We start from the raw sequence: 20,376 nt of genomic DNA on the forward strand, positions 1-20,376 counted from the left end.
TTACCTTATAAAATTATTGCAATATTATAGACTATATGCCCTATGCTGTATATTACAGTCTGTACCCATGAGTCTGTTTCTGTTTTTTAGATTCTACATGTAAGTGAAACAATGTGGTTTTTGTCTTTGATTATTTCACTTACTTAGTCTAAAATCTTCTAGGTCCATCCATGTTGTCACAAATAACAAGATCACATTTTTTATGCTGAGTAATATTCCATTACACATACACACGTGCCAAATCTTATTTATCCATTCATCTGTCAATGGACATTGAGGTTTTTATGTCTTGGCTATTGTAAACGGTGCTGCTATGAACATCGGGGTACAGGTGTCTTTTCAAATTTTAAATAATTTAAGTAACTACATGCAGCTAGTGGCTAACACAGTAAGCTCTAGAAGATAACTGGTATAGGACTACTTAGAATATAAGAAGTCGGCTTTTTAGATTTCCTTGACTGATAGAGTATTTTAGTTACTTAGTTCCCAGCTCTTGTCGTTTGGTATGCATTGACGTATTTAGCAACGTCCTTGTCTTGGAGAAAAAATGAGCAAATGAAAATTTAAATAAGCACAAAGGAGACAATACAGACCTATAAGAGATTTAATGATACACTTTAATCTTAAACACATAAGAATTATGTTATGTGTGAAAGACTTCCAAAGAGCAGATGGTCCTTCAGGTTGCAGTATTGGCAGGAAGATGGGAGGCCTGTGCTGGTTAGTGAACTTGCTCTTTATGTTTTAAACTGGTGGGGAGAAAGGAAAGGAAACGTCTGGAGAAGGTGGGATGACAGTAAACCAGTTGGGGTGGGGAGGAGCCTGCGAGACGCGCTTGGACCCAGCGAGGTGGCTCTCTGCTGGAGTTAGGAGGGGGTTTGGCAGCACGAAATCCAGCTGGCAGGCGGTTTGGAAGGTAAGTCGCCCATGTCATAAGGTAAGTCACCCAGGTAGCTGCCTTTGAATCGATGGCTAAAAATGCTTGGGATGTACCTTGTAGGCAGCAAACATTCAGAATTATCGAAAGAGTCTGAGCTAAAGAGAAATGTAATGAGTCTTGTTGTGGGAAAAGAAGGCTGGCAGATGTATGATGAACAGCGAAACAAGTTTTGTAGCTTATAGGCAAGGGAGAGGCTTCTGAACCAGAAGGGTGGCTGCAGAGGTAAGGCATCCTGGAAACACACACTGACCGGTGTTGCTGATGGGTTAGAACACAGTTGAGGAGGGGCTAGAGGGAGGTGGGTCAAGGTGCGAGTCTGGGAGGGGTTGGCAGGGAGTGGGAGGGGAGTCCAGGGAAATGCAGAGGCAGAGGTGAGGGACGGGGGTGGAGGCACTGAAGGAAGAAGTCTGGAGTGAATGAGAACGTTTCAGGGGAAAACAGTCACCGGCAAGAAATAGTAACTATTGACACATTTTAGTGCTGTTTTTACAAATTTGCTTAAACCAACACTGAATCTGAAAACTTGAGTATATTCTTATGTGATGACCAGAGCATATTTAACGTGTTCACACGCATGTGGTCTGTAGAAAACTGACGCATCATGATCATTAGCAAGGATGCCAGGGTTGTAAGTCTCTACCTTCCACCTGGCCCCAACCTCTGTTAGCTCCATCTTTTTTTAGGGTGAACAAAAGCAGACACAAGAAGCACTAGTCCCTCCACCTGAATTCAATATCATGGGGTCAGGGTAATCAACTTTATACCAATTAAATCTGGTGCTTTTACTTCCTTACGAGAATCGAAAGTGGAGACTTAGAGTGGTGTCAGCCATGTTCTTCCTGTAATCATCATCAAATCTCTCGTTCTGGGCCACGGTGAAGTGGTTCTTCCAATCCCCGACGACCCCTGGAACAGTCATGGTAGGGAGTCAGTACTGTGGTGGGAGTGGGTACGGGTTGGGGGTTGTAGGGGAGGGGTGGTTCTCTGTTCTCCTGCTCTTGTATGAGGAGTTCTACCCCCTGCCCCGGAGACATTCCTCTGGCTGGCCCAGCAGGGCCTCCTCCAGGAGGGAGGAAGGATCACCTGTCTGGTTTGTGGGTCGGGAGATGGCAAGGTTGTGTGAGCAGCAGGGCTGAGGGCCACTCATGTGTGTCCTTCCTGTGCATCGAAGCAAGGTCTGTGCCAACATGATGTTGCCCACAGAGCAGGCAGGGCCTGCTAGTGGAGGGACTGCACGTGCCGTTTTGAGAGAGGAAGATTCCCCCCAATTCTCCAGTTGCAATCCCTGTTACCTTTCCCAAGCTGGTTTTTCTCCATACTGTCATCTATTATCCTGCATGTTTTTTCATTTGCTTCCTTGTGTACGGCTAGAATATAGTTTCCACAAGGGCTGAGCTTTCCTGTGCTTTGTTCACTGCTCTGAACATTACCCAGAACAGAGCCCAGCACATAGTAGCCACTTGAAAAGTAGTTTTGAATGAATGGACCTTTCTGACAGCCTGGAACTCTCTATAAAGTGGATCCTTTGCTCCATCTGACTCGATTCTGTACCTTTTCACCTTATCAGCCAGAACTCGAGGGAACAGGAGGATACTCGGTTAGACCTAGACACCAAATCTCACTTTCCACTTGTTGCTGAATGTTAATTTCATCGGTGGTTTCTTAAATTGTTCTTTTCCCAGAATCCTTCATTATCAATATTATTTTTCTTTTCTATAGAAAAGAAATTCCCCAGAGACTATTAAATATTGGACAGTTCCCTTAGGATTATGGCCAAAAGGAAACATTGAAAACCTTTTCTCATGAATGGAGAAATCAACTGGTTCATGAATTCATTCGGAATCGACGAGTAGTTTGCCATCGGGTTCTGCTTCATGACGCTAAATGAAGTGTGGTGAACAATTTTATCCAGAACTTTATCATCTAAGCTCTTTCCAATAAATTCTGCCAGCTTCTGAATTTCATGCTTTGGGTTCTACGAGCAGAGTCAAAAAATAAGACTTGGTATAAGATAATGTATACCAATGAATAATAGTCTTAAAAGAATATTGAAATGAGTTAATAATAGTAATCAGTAACATGCCATGAGTTAAAATTTTTAAAAATCATATCTCACAAATGTTCAGCTTTTCAGAAATGACTCATTTAGATGTGGTGACTCATACTGTTTCTGTATTGCTGCTGCTGCTGCTGCTGCTAAGTTGCTTCCGTGTCCAACTCTTCGTGACCCCATGGGCTGCAGCCCACCAGAAACTCCCATTTCTGGGAGTCTCCAGGCAAGAACACTGGAGTGGGGTGCCATTGCCTTCTCCAGTTCTCTGTATTAACTGGAGTCTTTACACTGTTCTTGCTCTAACATGTCAACTGGGTCATGTTGGTAAGATGCTCGAAACACAGTGACCTGGAGTGCATGGGACAGGCTGCATGGAGCAGAATGTCCAGGGTCAGGTCCAAATGTCCTGCTCCAGCCCATCTGATAAATGCCCCCAGGGGAGGCACTGAACTGATGCTGAGAGCAGACGTCACAGCGGCTTCGGGGACCTGGCCACAGCGGCTGGTTGCCTGCTTCTGTCTCTGATGTACCTTTCAAAATCAGGCTCTCAGTTACAAATCCAAGGCCAGAGATTGTCATTCTGTACAGACCCAGTGGAGTCACAAAAGTGCTGGGTAGATGACCACTTACCATCAACTCTCATGACACCACCTCCTTCAGTCCTGATAGCATCTCTTGGAGTGTATATTACTATCTCCTCTCTAGTGACTTCTAACATCAAAATTCCTAGATGTCAAACATCTTCACAAAAAAGAATTACCAGCAAGCAGTAAGCCAGAACTTAGGTTCGAGAATCCATAGTGTTTCCCACTGCACCAAATTTCTTAAACTGTTTCTTGAATCTCTCTTATTCCTCTAGCACTAGTGAAAAAAACCAAAATGTACTAGAGTTTTTTCCTTCTAATGGGAATTTTAAGATACACACTGCAAGGGGGGAGAAAAAGCATCGCTCATGTTTGCCATCCTCTGCCTGTAAGGAAAAGGTATCCCACAGCCCAGAGTTCTAGGAAGCTCGGGTGAGACTGTGCTATAGAAACTCATGATGTGCCAGGTGCGCTGTGATGGGTGGATGGGGCAGCCAGCGAAACACAGCATCTCCTGTGCCCGACTGCAATCTGAGGGTCCCTGATGGTGTGCACACATTGCAACTTAAGCATTTATGGTCAAATGGGGACTTGTTAGGTGGCCTGGTCCTCACCTCCTTCATGGCCTCGTAGAAGAGGTAGAGGATGCGGTGCTGGTCCTTGGCCTGCCACCAGCCCTTCACATGGTCGTACCAGGAGCCCCAGCACACTGCAAGATGGGACCAGAATAGGGCCGTGAGTCACAGAAACCCAGTGACAAGTACACTCCCCATCCCCACCGCCGCCCCAGGAGGAGGATCCTGAAGGGAAGGAGGAGGTACGCCTGGCAATTCATTCATGGTAAAGCCAGCTAAGGGAAATCAGTCCTGAATATTCATTGGAAGGACGGATGTTGAAGCTGAAAGTCCAATATTTTGGCCAATACTGATACGAAGAGCTGAGTCATTGGAAAAGACCCTGATGCTGGGAAAGATTGAAGGCAGGACGAGAAGGGGATGACAGAGGATGAGATGGTTGGATGGTATCACTGACTCAATGGGCATGAGTCTGAGTAAACTCTGGGAGTAGGTGATGGACAGGGAGGCCTGGCGTGCTGCAGTCCATGGGGTTGCAAAGAGTCGGATACAAGTGAACAACTGAACTGAACTGAAAGCCAGCAGAGCCCCTGCTGTTCTCAGAAACTGACACCTTTTTTGTAGAGTGTTTGAGAATTTTGAGACAGGATGGAAACCAAGCGCTCACCTTTGCCAGCCAGAAAACTCTCAAAGTACTCTTCCCAGGTGCCCGGAGCAGGAAGGTTTCTATTCATCCTGTGGAAGTGGTAATAAGACACCATGTTGTCCTTGGGATTCCTGGCTACGTAGATCATCTAGAAGCGGAGAGAGGAAGGGGAGAAGCAAAACCAGGATTAGAACAGCAGACAATGATGTGAGAGTGGGCGTATTCCACACAGGTGGGTATTCCTGATGCTGTGTTTCTGTGCTGTGGCTTTTGTGGGAGGTGGAAAGGGTTCATGTCAATCTGCGTATTGATGATATGTGACCAATGGACTTTTTGTTTTTGTTTCTATTTTTAATTTAACAAGTGATGTGTTTTAAGAGGAAATTGAAGCCAGTCTGAGGTCCTTCTAAGGGGCCAAATCTGGATTCCTTTGGCTCCCTACCTTACAGTTTTCCTCCAGGAAAGATGGTGGCAGCAAGTGGAAGGGGAGATGTGTCTTCAACGTCCGGGGTGAGGTCATTGCATTCGCTTGTTCCAAGCCTGTGAAATTAGTTTTCAACAACTTTCCATTATGTTTTTCCATTTGCTTCAGAAACTTGCTGCCCCATTTTTACTCTATTAGGAACACTCCAGACCACCTGTAACTCTCTGTGGCTTTCATATGAGAGAACGGGGGTTTTGGCTAGAGCCGTTTTTGTTTTTGCCACATAGTTTGTGGCATTCTAGTTCCCAGCCAGGATTGAACTCATGCTTCCTGCAGTGAGAGCATCATCTTAACCACTGGCCACCAACAAAGTCTCTAGAACAGCTTTTAACCAGACAATGAGCCAAGTAAAGAAGAACCTAAAAAATTCAAACCCTTCCACCATAAAATTACCTCTCCTAGGCTCGTCTTTGTGGAATGAGTTTAATTCTAATTGGAGAATCAAAACTTACTTTTATTTTAAAACTTTTAAAGTATTTTTTTTAATTTTAATATTTATTTATATTTATTTGGCTGCACCAGGTCTTAACTGTGGCATGTGCGTTCTAGTTTCCCTGAGCAGGGATTGAACCCAGGTCCCTTGCATTGAGAGCTCGGAATCTTAGCCACTGGACCACCGGTAAGTCCTTTAACTTACTTTTGTATGAACAGAAACTCAATTAGAAAATGTCTGAAGTATAGCCATGGCCAGACAGTGAAAAAGAGTCCTGAAGTCCATTGATGGTGGTTTGAACACCTGGGATTCTGAAAGGGCTGCTGTGCTTAGTCACTCAGTCATGTCCACCAGGCTCTTCTGTTTATGGAGTTCTCCAGACAAGAATACTGCCTTGGGTTGCCATTTCCTTCTCTAGGGGATCTTCCCAACCCAAGGATGGAACCCACGTCTCCTGCATTTGCAGGTGGATTCTTTACCACAGTACCACCTGGGAAGCCTGAGAAGGCTGCTGGCTAGTAAAAATTCTGGGGAACGTCTAGACCTGGGGTCAGGTGCAGCCGTGATGTACTCACCAGATCCTAGGGAAGGGATTATCCACTCGATGAAGGGAAATCGCTCATGGGTGGGTGCCCTCAGGCTTTGGTTGACATCACCCCCGTTTTGTATCAAGTCCACAATCTCCTGCGTCCATGTTGTTCCTTGTTCCGTGGGTAAGAATAGGAGGCACAGACATTATCTCCCGCATTTCTTGGGATGTGAGCAAATACTCGTTAGAGCAGCTGTGTGAACATTGAAGCCTGCTTTATAGTGGAATTCAGAAAACATCCTTCTTTGTTTACATCTTGTGTTATCATAATATGGATTTTTAGGCAAACACTCCAGTTTGGAGTGGACATAAGATTCATAAATAGACAGTTCTTCTTTTCTCTGTCACAACCATTCATTAGGGTTGTCATTGCTACTGTGTTGGTGTCATTGTTCCTTAGAAAGGTGGAGTGGAAGTCTTTCTCTTTTTTTTTTTTTTTTTTGAGAAAATAATTTATTTAATTGTAAATCAGGAATTTTATTTTAGTTTTTTAACATTGAACTATTGATTTTTGAGTTTGTCCATTTGGATTTTAAACTCAAAATGAATTAAAGATCTAAACGTAAGACCAGAAACTATAAAACTCCTAGAGGAGAACATAGGCAAAACACTCTCTGACATACATCACAGCAGGATCCTCTATGACCCACCTCCCAGAATATTGGAAATAAAAGCAAAAATAAACAAATGGGACCTAATTAACCTTAAAAGCTTCTGCACATCAAAGGAAACTATTAGCAAGGTGAAAAGACAGCCTCCAGAATGGGAGAAGATAATAGCAAATGAAGCAACTGACAAACAACTAATCTCGAGAATATATAAGCAACTCCTACAGCTCAACTCCAGAAAAATAAATGACCCAATCAAAAAATGGGCCAAAGAACTAAATAGACATTTCTCCAAAGAAGACATACAGATGGCTAACAAACACATGAAAAGATGCTCAACATCACTCATTATCAGAGAAATGCAAATCAAAACCACTATGAGGTACCATTTCATACCAGTCAGAATGGCTGCGATCCAAAAGTCTACAAGTAATAAATGCTGGAGAGGGTGTGGAGAAAAGGGAACCCTCTTACACTGTTGGTGGGAATGCAAACTAGTACAGCCACTATGGAGAACAGTGTGGAGATGCCTTAAAAAACTGGAAATAGACCTGCCTTATGATCCAGCAATCCCACTGCTGGGCATACACACTGAGGAAACCAGAAGGGAAAGAGACACGAGTACCCCACTGTTCATCGCAGCACTGTTTATAATAGCCAGGACATGGAAGCAACCTAGATGTCCATCAGCAGATGAATGGATAAGAAAGCTGTGGTACATATACACAATGGAGTATTACTCAGCCATTAAAAAGAATACATTTGAATCAGTTCTAATGAGGTGGATGAAACTGGAGCCTATTATACAGAGTGAAGTAAGCCAGAAAGAAAAACACCAATACAGTATACTAACGCATATATATGGAATTTAGAAAGATGGTAACAATAACCCTGTGTACGAGACAGCAAAAGAGACACTGATGTATAGAACAGTCTTATGGACTCTGTGGGAGAGGGAGAGGGTGGGAAGATTTGGGAGAATGGCATTGAAACATGTAAAATATCATGTATGAAATGAGTTGCCAGTCCAGGTTCAATGCACGATACTGGATGCTTGGGGCTGGTGCACTGGGACGACCCAGAGGGATGGAATGGGGAGGGAGGAGGGAGGAGGGTTCAGGATGGGGAACACATGTATACCTGTGGTGGATTCATTTTGATATTTGGCAAAACTAATACAGTTATGTAAAGTTTAAAAATAAAATAAAATTAAAAAAAGAAATTAAGAAAAAAAAAATAAAATAAAATGGAAAAAATAAATAAATAAAAAATAAAAAAAAATAAAAAAAAATCAAGATCCCTTCAAAAGGAAACTTCATTCCTTTTCTCTGATCTTTGAAAAAACGTCATTTCTTTGCTTTCAGACTTAAACCATGAACTCTCCCTAGTCCAGAATGGATCCCCCAAAATTTGAATTATACAGAAGCAAGAGTCCTAACTGACTTTTGATCTCCCTTTTCTTTTACAAGCCCACTTCTTCAGGATTTTTTTTGGTTTTCTTTTGTTTTGCTGGGTTGTAAAAAAATTTGGCAATGACGGAAGAGTAGGAGGCACAGTAAAACAGTAGAGAAAACGGAGGTTTCATTTTATCAAAGAAGCCCACACTGCTAAGCATCAAGCCAGTGAGGTGGCTCTTTAAGCCAATCGCTTGAAAATGAAAAGCAATGACATAAACTGGAACACGAGCAAAATATAAACATGCCTGCATATGTAAATGTTGCCGCCTTTCTCCCTTTACACTGACTTGCTTAACTTTAAATAATATATACAATTTCATAGCTTCTCTTAGAGAAAGGAATTGAATGGTAAGGTGTTCAGTCATAAGGACTAGATCTCCCATCACCATCCCCTCTACTTTTGACATAAAATCAACTAACCATTTTATTAAACACATCTGGTTGTTATACTTCAGTAGTGCAGATGGGGCAAGGGGAAACGAGAGGTTCCTTGATGTCAGCCCTGCAACGTGGGGCTTGATGGGCTGAGGGTTAGGGCAGATGGTGGCAGAACTTGCTGACAACTGATTGTCATGAAGCCCAGGTCTGGGAAATGTAACCCCTGGCAATTCTCTTCAGTCCCCTGCAGGTTTTGGTTTCCTCGGATACCATCCACTTTGTCCGGCCAAGGATCTGAAGACTCAAGTTCCAGAGTCCGGCATACTGAATATGACTTGGCCAAAACAAGAAGCATCTTATAAGACAACACTGCTCTGGCTGCCTGGATCCGTGCTGTATTTATGTGCCAACCGCATGCCCTGTGCCCCTTAGAAGGCAATGCCCCACAGGGATCAGCTCCCTGTCTTTCAACTCTCTCTTTGCTTATTTCATGGCCAACTTACTTGGAGGCTTTGTTCTCATTATGTGCTGAGCACCCACTGACTCACTCAGATTGCCTGTGACTCCCAACATCTTCACCATATGCATTGGGAATCTTGACTAGTCTTGGCACAGAAGCCAATATCCTGATAAGGAAAGGAAATTGATCCATTTGAGGATCACCAAGGTAGACTGTGTCCTACTAAGAGTTCTCCTGCTGCAAAAGCAACTCTGTGTTGCTTCAGACCCAGCAGAGACAGGAAGACACAGAAATTAAGAGGACAGCCCCTCACAATCATTTTCTTGTTGCCAATACTTCCCTTTGCGTACTTCTCTCCAGTAAGTCAACTGGTACATGTAGAATGTTTCTGGCTTTTTCTTTGTCTATGACAATTTTTTTTTTTTTTTGGGGTTCAACTGATGGTGTATCCATTCCCCACCCCCACAACTGGAAATAGCTAAGAAATCACTGGGAATTTACATCTGATTACCACAGGTTCATTCTCCTGTATTACAAGGCTCAAAGTTACAAGGAGAAATAATATGTATTTGCTGTGTTGGTCTTTTGTTAGTATTTTTTTTTTTAAGTTAAAATTAAGTGTTACTTTCCTGAGGAAGTAGCCAGAATAATACTCTCTCAAATTCAGAAATGTACTGGCACAAAGTCAGACATTATTTCTAACCACATTATACTCTTTTGTCTGCCAAGACATCTTGACAAGCTTAATATCCGCAGGTAGGCCTATGTGATAATCCCAGCAGTATTCCGGGGATAAGATTTTAGTAGGTTTGTTGAGAAGGAAATACTTGTTTAGATGGCTTTCATCATGCCATTGGGCTTCTATGTCATTTTTCTTGTCCTTGAGGATTCCTTTGAAGCATTCCTGGGTGATGTTAAGGACCTGAGTGGGTGTTCCCCCAAAAATGGCTGCGTGGTAATAAAAATCCCCTTCGCCGAAGGGAATGTATGCTGCAGACTCCTTCCGCCTCTCGTAGGTGAAGTCACTGGGATCTGCCTTGTACCACCAGGCTTGTAGCTGGGCCACCGACTCGCCCAGGGTCTCCACTCCAAACTTGTCTTGGAAGACCTGGTCCACGTCCATGCAGAAAAGGAAGTCAACCTCATGCTGGATGTGGGCCACAATGTGCTCCCCGATGGTCTTCATGCGCATCATGCTGATGTCCTGCCACCTCTTCTCAGGCTTGATCTTAAACACCTTGAAGGAGCGCAGAGGATCCAACTCTATCAAAGGCATCCTGGAGACATCACCCACCATGATATAAAAGATGACTGGGTGGCCAACCATGAAGTGCTTATTAGCAGACGTTAAGAACTCCTCCAAGTAATGCTCAATGTATCTTCCGACGGCGAAAACCGTCAGGCTGACGGTAATTTTCTGCTTGGCATAATAATCGTCTAAGACAGCTCTGTTGTAAGTGCCTTCCCACACCACAGGTGCCTTCCAGTTCGTCATGGTCACAACCTCGGGGCGTTTAAATGGTTGAACCAGTCCGACAGCTTAAGCTTGCTTTCGTCTTCCTTTCTTTGTTCCTTTTCTTCGTCTATGTCTCCATCTTCTTCATGGTAACCATTGTTAAACCACCTCGGAAGCCACCAGCCCTTCTGAATGCTGCTGCCACCGACTTCTGGGTTTATTGATGGGTTTATCCAGAACAAAGAGCCTTCTGGGCTGTGGATATATTCCCAAAACACAACAATGACAGTTGAGACAACCAGCATTGACAGAATCACTTTTCCTTTGACATTCATTATTTTCTTCTCATCGTCTGCTTCTCTCCTCCCAGAGTAAAAGGCAAAAGTACCAAGTTCTATTGAGCTCCGTTCTGCAGAAGGAGGCAGGGCTGGGAGGAAGCGAAGGTACAGCGTTCTGACTCCCGATCCGCAGAAGCTGGGCGCGCTGGGGGCTGGCCGGCGCCTCGGCTCCCCGGCGGCGTCCTCGGCTGCCTGAACAGTCGGCGCACTGCCTCCTCCCGAGCCCCGCGGGGCGTGCCGGGGCGGGGTGTGCCCGGAAGTCTTTCTCTCCCAGCTGTGATGTGGGGTCGTCCCTGTGTGATCTTCAGACTGTTTCCCAAGTGCACAGCCTGAGGTTGGTACCCAGGAGGCTTTGTTGTGTGTTGGCTAAATGAGCGAGTGATTAGGGCTTAGTCTCTGTGTTCATGCTGTCCTGTTTTTCCTGAAGGCTAGAAAGTGCATTTCCTAGGCTCCTTTGCCACTGAGATTCTCAACACCCTGAGACTGATTTACCTTCTGAGAGTTAAAGGAAGGAGACAGAGGTCTGAGGGTGGCCGCACCGGGTACATGATGTGTGGAAGCCACTCCACACATCTGGGTCAAGCACGGAGGTCGATCCAGAAGCTGCACCCGCACTACCCCTGGAGGAGGGCTTGCGTCTCCAGTTTCGGTCACTTATATGGGCCCCATCCTGACTAGGTTGGGGGCTACTACCTATTCTGCAGCCTTGAAGACCTATTGAACCAGACGTCTGACCACGTCCATGTCAGGAGGAGATCCAATAGCCATGGCATTTTATTTCCTAGACGAGTTGGTCTAATATTATCTGTAATCAACTCTTCATTACGGGTTAAAGGACCAATATTTCTTTAGCTATCAACTCAAAGGAAGTTGGAGTCATCTGTACTCGTTTTGTGTGTTTACTATGAATTTTGGCAGCTTCCTAGGTGGCTCAGTGACAAAGAATCAGCCTGCCAAGCAGGAGATGTGGTATTCTTGCCTGGAGAATTCCATGGACAAAAGAGCCTGGTAGGCTACAGTCCAGGGGTTTTCAAAGACTCAGACATGATTTAGCGACTAAACAACTCTGAATTTATAGCGACGGGGTAACATTGGGGCAGGTTCCAGTGCAGCTGGAGGTTCAAAGTCAGCTGGTCCTTGGGGTCAGAGGTCAGTGATTCTACAATGTGTGTATCTCTGCTCAGTCACAGAGTGTTGACTATTCTGCGAAAAACCTAGGTGAAAACCTTTACATCATCTGAGCTTGTTTCTTGTTCCCTTTTATCAATATATCCTTTATTAGCATATGCAGTTTTCATGACTGATTAAATACTGCATTAGTCGGTAGGTAAGTGCTTTTCTTTCTGTTATTAGATTGTAACCCCTAACCCATGAAAACTCTAAATGAACCAAACTTTAATGCTCACTTTTGGTAGGTGGGGAAAGATGAAAGATTAAGCACTGTACTGAAATTATGGTGATAGAGTAGAACTGTGAGTGAAATAAGGCAGTGAGTTGTGATTCCCCACCAGTGGTTACTTTCAGAAACTCACATTTAGAAAATTTTAATTCTGAACAAACTCATGAGAAGTAATAGAAAGCCAGGGCTGATTTGAAACCAGTTGACACGTGAGTCTAAGGTCCCATCTGCCTGCAGAGCCTTTTATCAAATCAATACAGATAAAGTCAAAGGGTGGGTGGAGTGTGTCTGTGTGTGCCCATGAGTGAACGTAGCAGAAATTATTGACAGTTATTGATTTTGCAAAGAGCAAATGTATGTGCAGTTGGGGTATGAGCTGAGTACTGTGTTTTGGTCTAACTGTAGATTCAAACAAATAGCTGCAGAGAACTCCTTGTCCCGGCTCACCCCCAAATTTACGTGACGCAGTGGCTGAGCTCAAGTTTGTCCTGTTTCTACAGTAACTTTGTTAAACTGATTATTGAAATAAGAAAGCAGGCTCACAACATACCACCGGGAGGGTGGAGATGCAGAGAGCAGTCTGGGACCCTGAGCAGGGGGATTTATGAGTTCAGCCTTGCAGAACATAAGCCCCCTTCTCCACTCGCCTGCTCCCCCCACCAGCTGGGGGTGCCCGGTCTGGCTCTGCTGTAAGGGCCTGCCCTGGTAACAAGTAAATCAACAAGCCTGGCCCTTTTGTTTCAGACTGTTTGATTTACTCTCTTGCAGGTACTCTCTTGCAACATGATTTACTCTCTTGCAACATGTACTTCATGGGGAGTATTAAATTCTTAATATGTGTAGGTCATTTTAATGTTTTTTGTGTGGTCCCCCCGCCCCGCCCCCGTGATTTGTGTTGGCCGTATCCCTCTGGCCACTCAATGGTTTTCTGCTCAAATCCCGGTGGGTTTCTCAACATCCTCAGTGCTGCGTCTTGCTTGCTTCTGTCCCTGCCCCTCCTCCCACCTCCCCTGTCCCTTGTCCCTCCCGCCTACCTGCTTTCGGGTAGGTAGAGATGAGCAGGTCGTCAGGCCTGGCTTGGAAGCTCCAGATCTGATCCCAGGTGTCACAGGTGGGCGTGGGCTGCAGGATGCCTTCCACATAGTCCACAGCCAGGCGACTCACACTCTCAAATTCCAAAGCCTCCATCTTGTTCAAGGCCAATGTCAGGAGTCAGAAATTTCAGCTCCGGAAAGCATTACCCTCAGACAGCTCAGAGCTGCGTGCTCGGCGGCTTACAGACAGGGCAGGGCTGAGACCTCAGGCCCTGCCTGGAGTTGCCCGTCGACGGGCAGCTGGCTGGCCAGAGAGTGGCAACTCTGGCTTAGGACTTTGCACACAGCACTTCTGACCAGCTGTAGCTGCCTCCGGGAGGGGCAGTGACGTAGCTGCCTAGCCCTCTGCTCTCTGGGCTGCACCGCGGCTCCCCGCCTCCGGCTGTGTCCCTTGTGCCTTGAGCCACTCTTCTCTGCCCTTAGCCATGGTCAGGGCCACCTCATTTGCAGTCTTCCTCTGCATTCACAAAATAATTCACAGATCTCTTTAATTCTTTCTTCTGGGAATTTTAAGCTCATTACAAAGTTGCAGGAAATCTGCATGTGGTCTTACAAGTTGCAGCAGAGACTCACTTCCTTGAAAGGCTGGAGGGAAGTTTTTGCACTGCCAACAGTGAGAGCTTAGACCCAACCTTGCAGTGCAGATGTGGGGGTGGGAGATCAGCAGTGTTATTTTTAAGACTGAAATAGAGGAGGCTCCCATAGGAATGATTCTCTTCCAGTTGTAGGCTGTTTAGTGTCAATATCAGCCCTGGTCTGTTCACAGACAATAAAACATGTTTGTCCCTTAGAAGCCAAGTGGATACGAAAGCCACAGAGTTACAGAAGGCCCATCCTCTGACTTTTTCTTCCTGGAGTTCACCATCCAGGCTCATGCCGGATCCCACCCCATCCCAGCAACGCCTCCCCCACAACCCCCACGAGCCCCTTGTTTTCCTAAAAGCCCTAGTGTTTATTTATGCTGCTTGTTCCTTTCCTTGGAATCATTCCTGGCTCCTGCAGTTTTGTTTTCTTTTCCCCCCTCCTGTTTCCACCACAACCCTTCCTGGCTGACCGCTTCAAAAACAAAAGCAATCAAAACCACAGTGAGGTACCATCTCATGTCGGTCAGGATGGCTGCCATCAAAAAGTCTACAAACAACAATTGCTGGAGAGGGTGTGGAGAAAAAGGGAACCCTCTTACACTGTTGGTGGGAATGCAAACTAGTGTAGCCACTGTTCACTACAGACAGCAGTGTGGAGATTCCTTAAAAAGCTGGAAATAGAACTGCCATACAACCCAGCAATCCTACTGCTGGGCATGCACACCGAGAAAACCAGAATTGAAAGAGATCCGTGCACTCCAATGTTCGTTGAAGCACTGTTTGCAACAGCTAGGACATGAAAGCAACCTAAATGTCCATCGGCAGATGAATGGAGAAGAAAGCCGTGGTACATATACACACAATGGAGTATTACTCAGCTATTAAAAGAATGCATTTGAGTCAGTTCTAATGATGTGAATGAAACTGGAGCCTATTATACAGAGTGAAGTAAGTCAGAAAGAAAAACACCAATACAGTATATTAATGCATATATATGGAATTTAAACAGATGGTAACGATGACCCTAGATGCAAGACAGTAAAAGAGACACAGATGTAAATAACAGTCTTTTGGACTCTGTGGGAGTAGGCGAGGGTGGGATGATTTGAGAGAATAGCATTGAAACATGTATATTACCTTATGTGAAGTAGATGACCAGTCTAAGTTCAATGCATGAAACCAGGCATTCAAAGCCGGTGCACTGGGACAACCCAGAGGGATGGGATGGGGATGTTGGGACCCATGTACACTGTGGCTGATTTATGTCAATGTATGGCAAAAACCACCACAATATTGTAAATTAACCTCCAATTAAAATTAATTAATTAACTTTTAAAAAAACTCATTAAAAAAAAAGGCAAAAGCAGAGCAGACCCACCCAGCCCTCCTGCTTCTCCTTGCGGTATTATCAAGTACATCTGGTCTTTGTTCCTGGTTCCTGATGCTGTGTCTAAAAAACCCTTAGAAGTTTCTGAGCAGTTGGAGCCTTTGGCTGTTTGTGTTGAGTCCCTGTGGACCCCACCTGGGTTGTCAGGGAGATCACATGTGCTGAACATGTGGATGCTTTCTGGGAGGGGCTGCCTGGAGGCTCCTTGAGGATGAGGGACAGGGCTCGACAGCTCTGCCCCTTTCCCCCGAGAGCCTGACCCTGCGCCTGTACACTCACCTGCCCCGATCTGTATTGTCTACGTCCGACACAACTGTAATTGTAGGTGCAGCACTTTCAGTGAGTTCTGTTTATCATCATGGAACCTACAGGGGCATGGGGACGCTCCCCCCACCCCAACTTAGAGCAGGTTGATTAGCAGCACAGATGGTCCACAAGGCTTGTGCTTGCATGTGAACGGTGGTGGGGGAATCTTGTGAAAGATTTTATCCTTGACCTGCAGGTCTGTGCTAACCCTGGGTCGTCAGTGTCAAGACAGAATTGAGTTGAATGGACAGAGAACTTTCTTGGGATGCTTTCCCTGCCCCTAGCAATCCAGATGCTGTTCCTGTAGCAGGAGTCTCACTTCTTGCTTCAATCCCTTCCCAGAGCTTCACAGCATCCCACGGGGGCCTGTAGGTGGGGACCTCTGTGGTACCCAGGACCCCAGGCCGTGCAAATTCCCCACTCTGCAGGGCCAATGCCCTGTGCCCCCTTCAGGTCTTCTCTAATATCCTCCCCAAAGTGCCCCCTCCGGAGAGCCCGTCCCTGATCTTGAGTGTCTCCCACGTCCCTGCTGGTGGCCCCTCCCTGTCCTTTGGGGCTGTGGTTTGAACTCAGTCCCGTGTCCTCCACTGGCCATGTCCGCACTGCGGGCAGCTCTGTGTCTGGGGTGTGTGTCCTGGGAAAAAGGAAAGAGTGAAACTAACTGAAGAACTGAGGGTGAGGTCTATGGGCCGCAACCGTGGCGAGAGGGGGAGGTTCAGGTGAGCCTGTGGCTTCGGCCAGTCTCTGTGATGACAGCCAGATGTGGACGCCTGCCCCGAGCCCTGCACCAGCTCCCCCAGCCGGGGGCCGGACACAGGGTGCTGACTGCTCTGCCCTCACAGCCCGACTTTCCTTTGTGAAAACAGGGATCATAACAGCCCCCGACCCTGTGAGTGACAGAGTGTGTTTACTGCTTGGCAACAGGGAGGGAGTGCAGTCAGCAACCTTAACTGTGAGTAGTGTCCCGTGACTGTGACCTCGGCGGTTCCTGGGCCCTCCTTGCCCCTCAGCCTCCCTGTCGGCTGTTGGGAGATGGAGGGACACTTGGGATCAAGATTACCAGGTGGAATTCCTGGCCCTAGCATGCATTTGGAAAGACTTAGAAAAATCATCTATAATTTTTGGTTACATTTCTCCTCTGGGCTTCATAGTCTGTGTTCCAGCAGCATAGAGAACGGGAAGCTTAGCCACATCCCTGCAGTTTTGTTTAGTCCCTTGTGTGCTGGGGACATCGGCTGAGACAAAACGGAGGGAAGCTGAAGGTGTCACGTAACTTGAAAAATTACCATGGCTGCACAGATGTTTCCTGTTCTCCTTTGTTCTGTCACTAAGTCATGTCTGACTCCTTGTGACCCCATGGACTGCTACATTAATACTTTCTCACAAATGCAGGAGAATTAAATAAATGCTGCACTTAGTTATAAAATTGTCCAGTGTCAAGTCTGTGTCTGGCAGACATTGTTTTGGAATTCCAAGCATCTGGGGTTGGATTGGCACTGTCCCTCAAGAGTCGTGTGAGCTTACAATTATTTAATCTCTTCTGGTGTTAGAGAAGACTCTTGAGCCTCTTGATGAAAGTGAAAGAGGAGAGTGAAAAAGTTGGCTTAAGGCTCAACATTCAGAAAACGAAGATCATGGCATCCAGTCCCATCATTTCATGGGAAATAGATGGGGAAACAGTGTCAGACTTTATTTTTTTGGGCTCCAAAATCACTGCAGATGGTGACTGCAGCCATGAAATTAAAAGACACTTACTCCTTGGAAGGAAAGTTATGACCAACCTAGATGGCATATTCAAAAGCAGAGACATTGCTTTGCCAACAAAGGTCCATCTAGTCAAGGCTATGGTTTTTCCTGTGGTCATGTATGGATGTGAGAGTTGGACTGTGAAGAAGGCTGAGCGCCGAAGAATTGATGCTTTTGAAGTGTGGTATTGGAGAAGACTCTTGAGAGTCCCTTGGACTGCAAGATCCAACCAGTCCATTCTGAAGGAGATCAGCCCTGGGATTTCTTTGGAAGGAATGATGCTAAAGCTGAAACTCCAGTCCTTTGGCCAGCTCATGCGAAGAGTTGACTCATTGGAAAAGACTCTGATGCTGGGAGGGATTGGGGGCAGAAGGAGTAGGGGACGACAGAGGATGAGATGGCTGGATGGCATCACTGACTCGATGGACGTGAGTCTGAGTGAAAGTTCACTCAGACTCACGTCCATCGAGGACAAGGAGGCCTGGGGTGCTGCAATTGATGGGGTGGCAAAGGCTCGGACACGACTGAGTGACTGGACTGACTGAATATTCCTCTGTATATTCCTTTCCACATCTTCTTTGTCTATTCCTCTGTTGATGGACATTTAGGTTGCTTCCATGTTCTGGCTATTATAAATAGTGCTGCAATGAACATAGCTTTTGAATTACGGTTTTCATGCATCCTTTTGAATTAGGGTTTTCGTTTTCTATTTTTAGTTTTTCTAAAGATATATTCATTCTGTTCTCTATAGTGGCTGTATCAATTTACATTCCCACCAACAGTGTAGGAGGATTCCATTTTCTCTACACCCTCTCCAACATGTATTGTTTGTAAATTTTTTCTGATGATGGCCATTCTGACTGGTGTGAGGTGATACCTCATTGTAGTTTTTATTTGCATTTCTCTAATAATTAGTGATATTGAGCGTCTTTTCATGTGCCTCTTGGCCATCTGTATGTCTTTGTAGAAATGTCTGTTTGGGACTTTGGACCATTTTTTGAGTTGTTTTTTTTGATATTGAGCTGTATGAGCTGTTGGTGTATTTCGTCAGTTGCTTTGTTTGCAAATAGTTTCTCCCATTCTGAGGGCTGTCTTTTCATTTTGTTTATGGTTGCTTTTGCTGTGCAAAAGCATTTAAGTTTAATTAGGTCCCATTTGCTTATTTTGGTTTTTAGTTTCATTCTAAGCAGGGTGTTGGGAAAAGATCTTGTTGTGATTTATATCAAAGTGTGTCCTGCCTATATTTTCCTCTAAGAGTTTTGCAGTATCCTTACAGATAGACTTTTAAAAATCAAGGCATAATTAACAGATAGTAAGAAGCACAGAGCTTCAGTGTACAAATTGATGGATTCTCCCTCCTGCACATGTCCTGTGACCTCCCCCAGGTCAACATGCAGAGCACCTCCACCACCTGCCTTCCTTTCCGTCCAAACCCTCACCGCCTGTTCTGACTTCTGTTCCCATGGGTGAGTGTCTCCCCGCAGGAACCTCCCCTTGGTTGTATCACACCTTATCCTCGGTCCCTGGTTGCCCCCTGGGCTCACCTTCCCCACCGCCCCCTCTTTCTCTTTCCTACAGACTCTTCCTCCTCCTCCATTCCACACTGGATGCCCCTACATCGGGAAGATATGCACTCCCCCTACCTAAGTGTTCTCTTACCTTATGGGTATGTCCTTGCATGTTTATTTTAGGTTCCAAGAAGGGTGAGTGCTATGAACAGTATAAACCACAGAGGCAGATGACCTCTGCTTCTGAATGTTTGAAATTGGAGAAAAAAAGCAGTGAAGTCATCTCGTGGCAGGAATTTTTATAATCCAAGGAGGATAATGCAGCATAGGACTACTTAGAATATAAGAAGTTGCCTTTTTAGATTTCCTTGACTGATAGAGTATTTTAGTTACTTAGTTCCCAGCTCTTGTTGTTTGGTATGCATTGACGTATTTAGCAACGTCCTTGTCTTGGAGAAAAAATGAGCAAATGAAAATTTAAATAAGCACAAAGGAGACAATACAGACCTATAAGAGATTTAATGATACACTTTAATCTTAATCACATAAGAATTATGTTACGTGTGAAAGACTTCCAAAGAGCAGAACATCCTTCAGGTTGCAGTATTGGCAGGAAGATGGGAGGCCTGTGCTGGTTAGTGAACTTGCTCTTTATGTTTTAAACTGGTGGGGAGAAAGGAAAGGAAACGTCTGGAGAAGGTGGGATGACAGTAAACCAGTTGGGGTGGGGAGGAGCCTGCGAGACGCGCTTGGACCCAGCGAGGTGGCTCTCTGCTGGAGTTAGGAGGGGGTTTGGCAGCACGAAATCCAGCTGGCAGGCGGTTTGGAAGGTAAGTCGCCCATGTCATAAGGTAAGTCACCCAGGTAGCTGCCTTTGAATCAATGGCTAAAAATGCTTGGGATGTACTTTGTAGGCAGCAAACATTCAGAATTATCGAAAGATTCTGAAGTAAAGGGAAATGTAATGAGTCTTGTTGTGGGAAAAGAAGGTTGGCAGATGTATGATGAACAGAGAAACAAGTTATGTAGCTTATAGGCAAGGGAGAGGCTTCTGAACCAGAAGGGTGGCTGCGGAGGTAAGGCATCCTGGAAACACACACTGACAGGTGTTGCTGATGGATTAGAACACAGTTGAGGAGGGGCTAGAGGGAGGTGGGTCAAGGTGCGAGTCTGGGAGGGGTTGGCAGGGAGTGGGAGGGGAGTCCAGGGAAATGCAGAGGCAGAGGTGAGGGACGGGGGTGGAGGCACTGAAGGAAGAAGCCTGGAGTGAATGAGAACGTTTCAGGGGAAAACAGTCGCCTGCAAGAAATAGTAACTATTGACACATTTTAGTGCTGTATTTACAAATTTG

At 45.5% G+C, this 20,376-nt stretch overlaps 2 protein-coding genes across 4 annotated transcripts; both read right to left on the reverse strand.

The window, feature by feature from the left end:
* Positions 1-588: 588 nt before the first annotated feature.
* Positions 589-13,963, reverse strand: SULT1C4 (sulfotransferase family 1C member 4). 3 transcript variants are annotated; one of them, XM_025261115.3, is made up of 7 exons: positions 13,435-13,963; positions 6,291-6,422; positions 5,241-5,338; positions 4,820-4,946; positions 4,192-4,286; positions 2,735-2,915; positions 589-1,846 (listed from the first exon to the last, which is right to left on the reverse strand). In XM_025261115.3, the coding sequence occupies exons 1-7, from the start codon at positions 13,586-13,588 to the stop codon at positions 1,731-1,733; spliced, it is 903 nt and encodes a 300-aa protein (XP_025116900.3). In that variant the 5' UTR covers positions 13,589-13,963; the 3' UTR covers positions 589-1,730. The 3 variants fall into 3 exon arrangements, with proteins under 3 accessions (XP_025116900.3, XP_025116901.3, XP_025116902.3); XM_025261116.3 differs by having other exon boundaries at positions 6,291-6,416; positions 13,435-13,955; XM_025261117.3 differs by lacking the exon at positions 6,291-6,422 and having other exon boundaries at positions 13,435-13,961.
* LOC102405485 (N-acetyllactosaminide alpha-1,3-galactosyltransferase-like) lies at positions 9,586-13,309 on the reverse strand. The gene is given in 2 exon segments (XM_044925962.2): positions 9,586-10,731; positions 10,734-13,309. Coding segments are annotated over 2 exon segments (1,104 nt in total). The 5' UTR covers positions 10,999-13,309; the 3' UTR covers positions 9,586-9,892.
* Positions 13,964-20,376: the final 6,413 nt, after the last annotated feature.

Source organism: Bubalus bubalis, chromosome 12, assembly GCF_019923935.1.
Source record: "Bubalus bubalis isolate 160015118507 breed Murrah chromosome 12, NDDB_SH_1, whole genome shotgun sequence".
Lineage (NCBI taxonomy): Eukaryota > Metazoa > Chordata > Mammalia > Artiodactyla > Bovidae > Bubalus > Bubalus bubalis.